Genomic DNA, 11,961 nt, shown 5'->3' with positions numbered 1-11,961 from the left:
TCATGATATTTTCATTCTAAAGCATACCAACCATTCGCTCAGATATTGCAGTGAATCGCTTTAACGTTTTTTCGTTTAAAGCAAAGCTATGCTAGTTATCCTCAATTGGAAAAATACAGTGCGCTTTTAAACCTTCAATTCCGTTTACCTTAAAATATCTCTTGGTGCCAGGAAAATCAATTTACGATCATATTTTGTGCGGCACATAACAATCAGGCCCTGGGTGCAATAGTAAACGCTGAGACTTCGTTGTGTGGCTCAGTATTTTTCACCATTTCCCATTTGTTACACAAAAGTGTTTCTATGTGAAAGCCTCTTTTTTCTGTTCCATTTGTAAGGCAGACAGTGTTAACGGTCGTTTCACTCGAGGAACCCTTCCTCGTCTTCATTTCATCCTCTTTGCCCGATGTCTTTTCCTTTGAACGTTCTTCTGCTGCGAAACTTTCCCGATTTCTTCTCGGAGCTCTTTTTCGCTTGTAGTCGCCCCGACTAAAGTCTTCGTAGTTAATCGGGTTGATTGCCCAAAAGTGTCCCTTGCCGTTAGGTGAGCGACCCACTTTAACAAAGCAATCATTCAGTGATAAGTTGTGGCGTATAGAGTTCCGCCATCCCGGTCCTTTATTTCTGAAGTAAGGATAATGCGTCAGAATGTAGTTGTAGATGTCGCCGAGCACAAGTTTCTGTTGTGGAGAGCTGAGAATCGCCTTTCCAATCAGACCAATGTATGACTGTGTTGGTTTCTCTTCGTTTGTGCTGTGGTAAGGCATGCCTTGAAAGGACGGGTGATAACACTGATTCGTCAAAGCGGGCAGTACTCTGATGTCTTTATCGCGATGAACTGAATACATATCTGGACTGACATAACTGGCACCAAAATGAGCCGGGCAAGGAAATACTGAAACAGTAGCTGCAGAAGGAAGATAAAACCTGGCAGAGGTCAAACTCACGGGGGAAAAACTGCTCTGCATGGGTCCAAACCTTGAAGCGATAAAATCTGCTGATTTAAAAACTGACATAACACCAATGCTGTATGTCCCTCACACGCTGAATACTTGGATATAAATGAATCTGCCACAAGTGAACAAGCTTTGATATTGGCTCGCAATCTATATGTCGTTACGTAGTTTTTCAATGGAGCTATTGTATCTGATAAACAATCAAACACTTCAATATCTTCAATTCACCAAGCTAATCACAATTTTGATATAAAGTAGGGTTTAAGGAGAAAAAAAACTAAAAGGAAAAGTCATACTCATCAACTGCCTTTTCTTAAAGCTCACGGATGTTTTTGTGTGTGAACTACATTCTCACGAAAATTCTTTTTTAGTATCGTTAAGTTAATTATTTGTAATTAGCACCCAGCCCTATGTTTGGTTTTCTTTAGAAGTGCTTTCTCGGGAGGAGCAATTCACAACAAGCTAAAAAACACTACCTTCGTATTTTTCAATTATAGGGAAATTTACTTGATTAATCCCCAAAGACAACACCTTTTCTGTACTACAGGAAACAATGATTGTTCAACAAAACACTGAAAAACAAAAGAGCTTAGAAAAGCACAACCGAGTGTCCAACTAGTGGACAACTATAGGATATTTTGACGTCATTTAAAGTCGTGTTTATGTTTTGGAGTGAAAAGAATGTCTCGCTGCATTCCCATTCAGCTAAATTCGTTATTGGCGTTGTATTGTTTCCCCATTGTCTACTAATGCTAGCGTTATTGTTTTTTAATGAGGGGTTCTGACCACAGGGCGTCACTACTCTGGTTTAACCTAAACAATCAGATTGTTAGCTTGTTGTCACATTCCTTTTACTCGTGAAACAGATTTCAATAGAATGGATTTTAAGCCAAAAATAAGCGCATAAAATTAATATATAACGTTTTCGTTGACACTCATTTACTACGAAAAATGGTAACGGGGTTTAGTTTCTAAAGATATCAGTGTGGTGCTGCATCGGTGGGAAGTGAAAACGAATGTTTGGTTTTACAACTGAGTTGATCAGGTAATTTGGCCAATGTAGAGAGATGCTAGTGCTGACGTTTCCAGCGATAGCTCTTCGTCAGCGCGAATTAAAATGTGCGTCATTCACTCTGACGAAGGGCTGACGCTCGAAACGTCAGCACTCGCAACCTCGTTCCCAGGATACCCTCTCTTCGCAAAATTACCTTATCAACTTTGTTGATAAAACCAAAACGACATTCATTTTCTGCGGAACACAATTGTCAACTAGTGTAAAGGTTTTGTTGACTTTGTCGTTGTTTTAGAATAAAATGTCACTTTTTCCTTAGTTCCTAACTGAGTTGCTTGGTTCTCAGTTCATTACATTCGTGAATAGCTTTCCTTTTCTATTCTTTTCAGTTCAGGTGCCAATCTATAACATTCAGCGCTGTGGACGTCTTCATCTCTTCAGAATTAGTATGGTACCATAGCAATACCATAAACAGACTCGACCTTACTGACAGTATATACGTATATCCGCGGCTCTTCGCTCTTTAACAGTGATCTAGACCGGAATGATAAGCCACATTTTCCGTTAACTGAATTCGAAGGAGTTTGTATTTTCAATTCTCTGACAGTGCTCAAATTAAATGGAACAAGAGAAGAGTTAGTCCATTGCTATGAAGTCTATTTCAGTATTTACAATTGATATCAATCCGGATACGAGCCGAATTTGACTTCTGCTGATCAGCTATTGAGAATTTAAGCGCTTTACAATAGGTTGTACATTCAAACCTGTATTGTGTAAGGGGCCCTGTATTAAGCGCACGAACGAAAAGTAGGATACCTCTCGAGTGCTCTCGTCACTTCCTTGCGTGCTTTTTATTTTACAGAACAAAGCCAGCACAGTCAAGGCTTTTTATGTTTTATAATATGGCTTTACTTACATTAGTAGAAAACCAGTTTTATTCTTAGCTTGCACACGCGGAGTGGTTTCATGGATCATGCAAGAATTCTTTTCTTTTCCACACACATTCACTAGAGTGTACCAAAGGGAGAGTGTCATTTCCTGGGCACAAACACACAAAGATGGGTTCCAAGCTTGAGACGAGCGTCTACAGAAATCCCAACATCATTGGTTTGTTCCTCAACTATGACAGCCATGTAGACCAGCGTTATTAACGCTCATCAGCGTGGAAAACTTCCATCGATGAATGCGCGACGCTAAAGAACACGTTCACGAGACCCAATTATACAACAATAAAGAGATTCATAAAGTATCAAATTAGAGAGCGTAGGATCGCTTCTGTTTAAAGATTAAAAAAGTGCTGATAACACAACGAAACAACCGAAAGACTCAGCAGCAAAATTGGAGTTCGTTCTTAACCCCTTTTATTCGAGCCGCAAGATCGGTATCCTTGGATACCCAGGAGCTATTCTCGTACCCAGATCTCAGTAGGTTCGGGGATGTCAGGGGAAGGGGCGAATATTTCACGGGCAAAATCGGGACTAACGAAGTTTCCTTCGCAAGGATCCACAAGTTTGGAGAGCCTAGACCTAAGGTCGTCAGTTAGCAGTGCGTGGGGTACATTTTTCATCCTTTCATCAGCAGTTCAAATACAGTCAAACCCCCTGTAAGCGAACACCTAAAATGCCAAGATTTGGTGGTCGCTTACGAGAGTCGAACCAGAGGGGTTTTTTCGGTAACAGGCCTGACACATCGCCTTATTCGAAGATAATATTCATTGCATACATTTTCCTAGTTACAATAAGAGCAGTGTTAGATTGTCACTAGACGTACCTCTAAACTCTGAGTAGCATAGTTCATACCGAGCGAACATGGAGATCAGACCATGTGTCAAGTGGTCGCTTACAAGAGGTTAAAAACAACGAAAAAAATATGTCGTCACCCCCAAAAGTGGTCGCGATCGCTTAGTGAGGTGGTCGTTTACGAGAAGTTCCAACTATAGGGCTTTGACTGGGGAAAATTTGGTGTTTTGGATAGGTGGTCGCACATGAAGGTTCGAGTGTATAAAATACCAAGAAAGTTGTGAATCAAAAGGAAACAAACTTGAACATATTTACTACTGTTAATACTGTCTTGTGGGGAATCTTTTGGGGAAATTAATGAAATACCCACTTTAATTAACAATGACCTTTTATTTCAAGTCGAATTGCGTAAAAGTCTCTAAAACATCTAAAATCATTTTAAAAGGTATAACAAGGTAGTTTTCATTGATCTCTACAAAAAAAATTAAATTATCATCCATTGACAAACGGAGGGAAATAAGTTGAAGAGACTTTCACCTAAAATAATTCTAAAGCTGATAAAGGTTAAAAAATCGATAAGGTTCATTAAGAGAGAATATAATCTTTATTCTGTGTCGTCATCTACGAGGCCAGCATTGTTTGTGATCGGCGCGTCTGAAATAACAAAAACAAATGGAAATCAAAAACTGTCTTTACGTACACCTTTCGTAAACGGGCTCAGCATAAAAAAAAGATTTTGAAGGTCCGGTTAAAATAATAAATTAAGCATCAGCAGATTAACATAATCTGTATTTCTGGAGAATCGGTCTTCCTCTTTTAGAGGAACTTCACTGGAGACAGGAGTAAGAAACTCTATCGACAGTTCAACCGATTGGGTTTTCTTATATTTTTATTATTATTATTATTATTATTATTATTATTATTATTATTATTATTATTATTATTATTTTATAAGAACGTCTACAGTAGTTTTGGAGCTGACGCTGGACGTTGTTATATTTTTTTTGCGATTTGAGGCTGAAAACGTTCTTAAGATGTTCTTAAATTATATGGTATACACTAAATCAACGAGGACGTGACGAGGAAACCTATCAAAGTGCATTGCCTGCTGAGATATGGTATCAAGAACTGCTGATTATGACAAACCGAGATGTGTGTCACCATTGTTTGTTATACAAAACATGCCCTTAAGTATTTTGGTTAATTTACATTTGTTACCTTGATTTTATATACAGATTAGCAAAATAAAAACGTTCTTAATCGATTCTCAGCCTGAGGAATGTTCTTAATGTGTTCTTAAAATTTTGGTTAATCTCAGCCTCGACGTTCTTATAAAAAAAAGTCCTTATAAAAAAAAATAAAAAAAAAACAGAGTGTGCACTGTGTAGCAAGCGTTTCCTGGTATTTTCTGCGAAAGTTGTGTCGAAAGCGACATAAAATGGACCCCATGGAAACGCTTGCTTTACAGGCTGACACTACAGGGAATTATAGTTCACTACTAAAGTTCCCAGATTAAATTGATCACGTGACGTGTGGTGTTCATCCAAAGTGATAAACTATCATGCAACTCGTCAGCAGAATTTTTTTTTGTAATTCATTAATTAACAAACACATCGCTTTCATTGTATTTATATCCTGTTTGTTTATTCTTGTTTTGTTGTTTCAACTCTCAGCAAAACTATCCTTGTTTTCAATAGGCGCCGCGCTGGGCCTTAAATTCGAAATGTCTGTGTTTAAGTGATTCCTGTTCTGATAAAAATTTAGTGACGAACAACAAAAACAATAGAGTGCTTCTGCCCCGTGACTATCGGTCTGATGGATTCTCTTGTTCAGTACCCTTCACTTGAATGGCTACTCTCGAACGAAGTTTAATCTTAGTCTTTTAAGACTATTCCATGGCTCCGACATACCTCCGCAATCTACTAGGGCCCAGATCAATACATGTTTGAACCTTATTTAACTTACTTGTTCGAGGAAAACGTCAAATTTCTCTGTCCAGATTTCATGTGTACTTTAGATCGTGGCCCTTTGGATTGCTAAACAAAGGTTTAAGAAATCATTTTCAATAATTAATTAAGTAAAATTACTTGTTTACCGAGGTTACTATGCAAACTGAGATTTTACTATGAGCTAAAAAAGAAAAAAAAAACTGACTACAGGTGGATTAACGCTGACGTTGGTGTCAACAGGGCCAAAATACACCCAATTTACAGAAGAAACTGAAGACCAGAACCCCCACAAAAGAAGTGTGGGACGACAAAGAAAACGTCTGAGTCCCTGAATGAAGGGACTAGGCTTTTATTTATCCCATACTTGCGACATGATAAACTCTTCGTCACCAAGCTTAAATTGAAAGGCTTTCTTTTATTTGTCAATCCTCATACAAATATGTCCACGACCTGTAAGCCGACAGTTCCCCATTTTATATCACATTTGATCACTTATGCACAAAAGCGCTCACGAAATCAATTACTCGGGTAAGAAACTGCAACAGCAAAATAGTACGAAAAAGGAGAACAGTATATAAAAACGAACTAATAAAACAGTTACTATTGCAGGTCTTTAGAAATTCAATTACCTGTCGGGCTTTTTCGTATTATATTTGAGTGGTTTCCTTTCCAAAGTGACCTTTACACAGGTCAAGACAATCGAAACAACTCGTCAGAACTTGGTAAAGGGTGACCGTAACTAAGGGAAGTAATTTTCGGGACTTTGACAAGTGACCGCTTAAAGAGGGTGTCCGCTTAATACGGTGCCGCTTAATACAGGTTCGACTGCGTACAGTAATTCTAAAGTTTTGACATGCTGTAAAATAGGTTACGTTTGCGTTCTTTTGGAATTTGAATTAGCACAGGGACAGGCTTATTAGAGAAAGGAATTTACGGAGGTATGTTAGAAAATGTCGTTGCTTACTTTGGAATCCCTGTAAGGATCAAACACGATGGGTTTTTCTGTGGTTTCTCTTCCACCTAAAACAAACAAATTGTTTAGTAGAACTTAACTACTTAAAGGACTGTATTTGAATCATCCCTTTACCACAAAAAAAGCACTTTAAGTTTAAGAATTTTCAATTAATAAAGGTAATGAGAAGTTTGTAAGCAGTTTTGTTAAGATATTTTGTTCTGTACAGCTCAGTGTTGGTCAACAAGAAAGTATAACTTTACTAAGAAAGTCAACGAACTAAGAATAATATAATGTGACGTGCTCCTTGCTGTTATAAGGAGCTGAGAGGCGGCTGAGAGAGTCCTTTGAAGACGGGAAGCCGCAGTTTGGTCGCTAATGGTTCATAAACTGTTAAGCAGATGATAGCAATCGAAATTTAGAAGAAAAGCCATGAAGAGATCGAACACAGAGCAGCAATGTAATGCTAGGGTACCTGCGATGTTACACACCAGATGGCTGGCGTGAGATAAACATCGCTATTTCCACTTATTCAACTTTTATTTGTTAGAGACGTAAATGCTAGCACCACCGATCGGACAGATTACTGTCAACTGCTTTTTCTATGCGACTTGAATTTGAAAAGAAAATAATTTTGTTATCATGTTCTGTATGGCTTCTAACGCTTGTTTATAAACGTTAACTTTCCATAGCTTTCCGCTTATGAGTTGTTCCAATGTTATCGTAATAATCTTAGCAGTTTTTCTGTTTTTCAAGGTAGATTTATAATTAACAACAGTACTTATCCAAATTTTCACAACTAATTTAAAAAAAATTTCAAGTAATAAACCAGCCTAAGATCGACTGGAATCTTAAGATGAAATAAAGGGGGAGAATGGTACCGGAAAATGTAGAGTAATCTGCTGCAGAGTAGTCGAACGGTACAAAGGCGTCTGAGCCTTCCTTGTCACTGCTATGCGATGTGGACGGGCTGCCCTCACAAGATTCACGTTTTCTTTTCTTTGAAGACTTTCCATGTGTCTAACGATAAACAAACAAACACGCGTCAAAACAGAAACTGTCGTTGCTGCATAGACGAGAAGAGTAGAACAAGCAAACACTCACTCTATCCCTTAATGGCGTTGAATCCTCTGATGGTTCTTCATCATCAGAAAGTTTACGCTTCTTGTTGTCATTTGGTTCTACATAATGAATAATTGAATAGTTTATTTAAGTGTCTGGATGTTTACCATCACTGCTAATTGCGGACACTGTTTATCTATATTTACAAGGTCATAAACATACATTAAAATTGCCACAAGAGTGCTGATATGATATCAGCATTAAGATGGGCTTGATAGACTGGGTTAGTTAACGCGATGAAATAAAACTACATTTAGTGAAGGGTTTGGTAGCTAAGGGGTTTCACAAAAACAAACAACAGCCACAAAGCAAAGAAAAGCAAAAGGAAAACGAGAATTTAGATGTTACCTGGAGTGATTGATGTTTGCGCAGCTCTTTTCCACTGTTGATTAATCTGAAGGTACAAAAAATAACATGGAAATGGAATGGCACAACATTTGTACGACATGTACTGGCATATAGAGCGTTTTCATTCACGTGACTACTGGCCATATTGGTTTACTGAAACAAAAGAAAGTATTTGCATAAAAATAGAGTTCAATTCCCAGAGGTTTAGTTTGAGACACCAACATGGCCGCCCTGACGTCATGTGAAAACACTCTATACTTTTGGCGCACAAAAAAATTGAAACTCTACTACGCAATGAAGTTACAAGAGCTTCAGTTATGGCCTAAGTGTAGGTACTAGAGGTTCTCCTGTGGCACACATTATACTTGAGGCTCGTTACACTGACCTTGTGAACATGCTCTTGGCTCTGAGGTTCATCAATGACCGATTTGCCTTCAGTTGTCTCTGACTGACTCTTCACTGGAAGAAACTGAAGGTGAACAGAGTGTAAAAAAGTAAGCTTACAAAAATCAATAAAATCTTTTCAGGGACGGTCCATGGTGATCACAAACCAACAACATGGCTGTTACTGCTAATACCGGAAAAAACAAACAGGGAAAATGACATCTTGGTTGGATACTCTGCGGGTAAATAGTTAATAACTTTGTTCAAATTTTTGAGAGTAAACAGAGACAAACCTTTTGAAATGGATTTTCAAAAGAAGCTTTGATTTTCGCTGCTTTCTTTTCTCCATCAGTCAGCTGTTTCTCTTCACAAATCTGAAGTCACACAAATGAGAGTTAAGCATTGCAACATTAGAAGGCAATCCCCCCCCCTTCAAACAATAGTAGCTACATGATGTGCATTCTCAGAGCTGGTATTGCATGTAAGTCCAATGTGTTTTTGTTGTTGATAGATATACCATAGTAAACGAATCAGTAATACCTCAAATAGTGATACAGCTGGTCTTGCCCTTGTTGTTACAGGGGGACCTGATGCTATTATGTGCCCAAATGAGGTTGGACTGGCTGGAAAAACTGATGAATCACCTGAAGAAATCAAAGGAAAGAGTAAACATTTTGTCACACAAGAAAAGCCAAGTCCTTAAAAAAAAGACATGGCTTGGTTTGTCAAGAAATGGAAAGTTGGAAGACTGGGCGTTTTAGTTTTAAAAGCTTAAAAGTGACTCTAACCAAACCCTTCAACAACAACAACAATGTCAACAAGCTTTTTGACTGAAATAAGACTCTTGGCTTAGACAAAGGACTAATGCTTGAAACATCACTCTCGAATCTCTTTACAGTGACCAAATTACCTTTAATTATTAACTCATTTCATAAACCAAGCATTCGTTCCCACTCCCCCTACAATGCTGTTCCTTTTTCTTTTTCTTTGGGGGAGGGGGTGATTAAACCATGACCACGTAAATAAAAGTGCCTTGTTTGTGGTAAATGAAAATGTTGGCAGGTAACATGGCATATGACAAAGGGATTCATTTTACTCACCACTCAATAACAAATGATTTGATTTCATTTCTTGGTCAATCAAAGGTGGTTGTGAAAGGCTGGATCCTGACTTTAAATGAAAAATAGAATCAAAATTAATATTAGGCAATACAGTATCTTCAAAAAAATTCCCAGTTTCATTTAAATGAGCCATTTATCCGAAATCTTTAATTCTTTAAAGAATATTACAATTTGTCTGCCCAACTTGCCTTATAGTCAATGGTTTTGCATTCAACACTATTGACACTAAAGTACCTGAGTTTGCAATAAAGATCCGATAATTTTACCCAAGTACATATACAGTAAAATCTATAATCAGCATCAATGCCTGACTAAACTTAAGAATACTGCAGTTTCTGCAAGGCGTTCTTGAAGGCACGCGCTGTCTTCCTTGTAAAGACATAGAAACCACTAACTATTACATTCTACACATTTGTATTCATGCATAGATTTATCATAGATTTTTTCATCCTTTCTTATAAATATTAAATAATTACTATTAATTACTATTAATTAGTATTAAATATTAAATAATTATTATTGTAGTATTGTAGGCCTTCACAGATGAAGAGCCACATTCTTTTTATGTGGATATGCTGTGAATAAACCGTTATTATTATTATTATCATCACCATCATCATCATCATCATCATCATCATTATTATTACTATTATTATTATTATTATTATTATTATTATTATTATTATTATTATTATTATTATTACTAAACCAGAAGCACAGTAAGCTGCTTTGCTGTTCTCACCAAGCCACTTTGTTTGGAAGTGTTTACAGTGGAAGAAGAATTCTGCAAAAACATAACCAGAGAAACATATAATCAGCAATTTGTAACTTTATTGTAAAAGCAATGTAAACATTTTATTACATTACAGTTTATTTATAGTAATATATTATCTTTTTCTAAGTAATCACCTAAGATTTGGGTTTAGGCATTTGATAGTAAATGGAGTTGTTCCGCACAAAAACGTTGCGTATGCAAACATCAAACTACTTACGTTGGACATGCAAATAACAATAACAGACGTGAAATGCACGCACCGCCTCATAATAGCTATTGATTAAACAACTGCTTTCGTGGTTGTTATTTTGATTTAATTATCAGCGCTGTTTGTTTCTGCAACCTCCTAAAGTAATCCCCGAAACAAAGTAATTCTGCGCTCTGTTAAAAAGGTACAAACTTCTATTACACTTTTTTGGCAGCAACCACCTCGGATGACGCCAGATCGATGATGTACATTTGAAATCTTTTATTTGTTTGAAAATGTGTTCAACTCTAACGCGCTTTCTCGCAAGCTCTCTATTGAACTTTCTTGCCCTTCGTCTTTCTCTGTTGTTCCTCATTGCGCGTATTTGTGCTTGACGAAACGGTGTTAGCAAAGGAACATTATCAGGATACCCTTAATCAGCTAGGAGCACTACTCCGTTCGGCAAATCTAGCACCTGCCCTGGACCAACAGGTTCCATTAGGCGGAATGTTTGGGAGTCGTGCATGCCTCCAAGAAAGCGTGTCTGTAAAAATCGAATGTGACCTGTGTTGTCACAAATTAGTTGAGTGTTTAATAAATGAAAGTGCCTGTGTCCACTATAAAATTCTCTCTGTGGCTCTGTTGAGGGAATCTGAATTTCATGTGGCGTAACGTCGATGCTTCCTACTGCGTCTTGAAATTCTGGCCAATAGCTATTATGAGGCGGTGCGTGCATTTCACGTCTGTTATTGTTATTTGCATGTCCAACATGAGTAGTTTGATATTTGCATACGCAACGCTCTTGTGCGGAACAACTCTAATATTACATTTTTAAATCATTTAGTTTAATCTTTCATTGTTTTCATTTAGAGTTGCCCAACTGCTACTATACATAAAAATGTTTTACTCAATTTGCAGATGTGCAAAAGAAGAAGTTCTAACATTGTTACATAAGATTGACTGTACCATAGACCAAGTATAATCAAGGAGTCTTATTATTATTCCAATAAAAACTGAAAAATATACTGACCTTGTTTGAGGTGAGTGCAAGTTCCTTTGCTTGCATAATCAACAAATGTATCTCATTCACATACTGCTTAACAAGTGTGGGTACTGGATTGCAACAAGCTAACACACCCTGGGCATCTCTGAAACAACCAAAAGTGACAACATCACATACTATTTTTTTCCCACCATTTTACTTTAGTTAGTTTGTCACTTCAAGTCACTGTAAGATTTAAAGCCGATTAATCATTTCTTGGGATAAAGTTTCAGTTGGAATTATTGTAAACAATAAAATTAATACTTAATAATAAACTTAAAAAACAAAGTGGTTTACACATTATCAATATTATAATAAATAGTATTTACTGGTCAGATTAAAAGTTCACCTCACTAACCTCGTTCTTGAGTTCA

The 11,961-nt window shown here is 37.2% G+C and overlaps 2 protein-coding genes across 3 annotated transcripts in view; both read right to left on the bottom strand.

Annotated features, from left to right (window-relative positions):
* Nucleotides 1-212: 212 nt before the first annotated feature.
* On the bottom strand, nucleotides 213-968 carry LOC146489630 (uncharacterized). Its single transcript, XM_085104710.1, has one exon. The coding sequence runs from the start codon at nucleotides 966-968 to the stop codon at nucleotides 213-215; it is 756 nt and encodes a 251-aa protein (XP_084960836.1).
* Nucleotides 969-4,077: 3,109 nt separating this feature from the next.
* The window catches only part of LOC146489628 (exosome complex component 10-like), a 29,304-nt gene continuing 21,420 nt past the window's right edge, over nucleotides 4,078-11,961 (bottom strand). Inside the window, exons 15-26 of one of the 2 annotated variants that reach the window (XM_085103531.1) lie at nucleotides 11,576-11,693; nucleotides 10,326-10,367; nucleotides 9,563-9,632; nucleotides 9,003-9,106; nucleotides 8,756-8,836; nucleotides 8,464-8,547; nucleotides 8,079-8,124; nucleotides 7,713-7,789; nucleotides 7,490-7,628; nucleotides 6,621-6,676; nucleotides 5,673-5,743; nucleotides 4,078-4,361 (exon numbers count right to left, since the gene is read on the bottom strand). In XM_085103531.1, coding sequence (XP_084959657.1) covers nucleotides 4,325-4,361; nucleotides 5,673-5,743; nucleotides 6,621-6,676; nucleotides 7,490-7,628; nucleotides 7,713-7,789; nucleotides 8,079-8,124; nucleotides 8,464-8,547; nucleotides 8,756-8,836; nucleotides 9,003-9,106; nucleotides 9,563-9,632; nucleotides 10,326-10,367; nucleotides 11,576-11,693 — 925 coding nt within the window. In that variant the 3' untranslated portion in view covers nucleotides 4,078-4,324. The remainder of the gene's footprint in view (nucleotides 4,362-5,672; nucleotides 5,744-6,620; nucleotides 6,677-7,489; nucleotides 7,629-7,712; nucleotides 7,790-8,078; nucleotides 8,125-8,463; nucleotides 8,548-8,755; nucleotides 8,837-9,002; nucleotides 9,107-9,562; nucleotides 9,633-10,325; nucleotides 10,368-11,575; nucleotides 11,694-11,961) is intronic. The other variant, XM_085103533.1, reaches the window with a different exon arrangement.

Source organism: Pavona decussata, unplaced genomic scaffold (genome assembly GCF_977016875.1).
Source record: "Pavona decussata unplaced genomic scaffold, jaPavDecu1.1 SCAFFOLD_4, whole genome shotgun sequence".
Lineage (NCBI taxonomy): Eukaryota > Metazoa > Cnidaria > Anthozoa > Scleractinia > Agariciidae > Pavona > Pavona decussata.
This window is presented reverse-complemented; position numbering and strand designations above follow the sequence as displayed.

What these genes read in the sequence shown, in the direction of transcription:
- LOC146489630 (XM_085104710.1), bottom strand. Translation starts at nt 968, where the DNA reads ATGCAGAGCAGTTTTTCCCCCGTGAGTTTGACCTCTGCCAGGTTTTAT.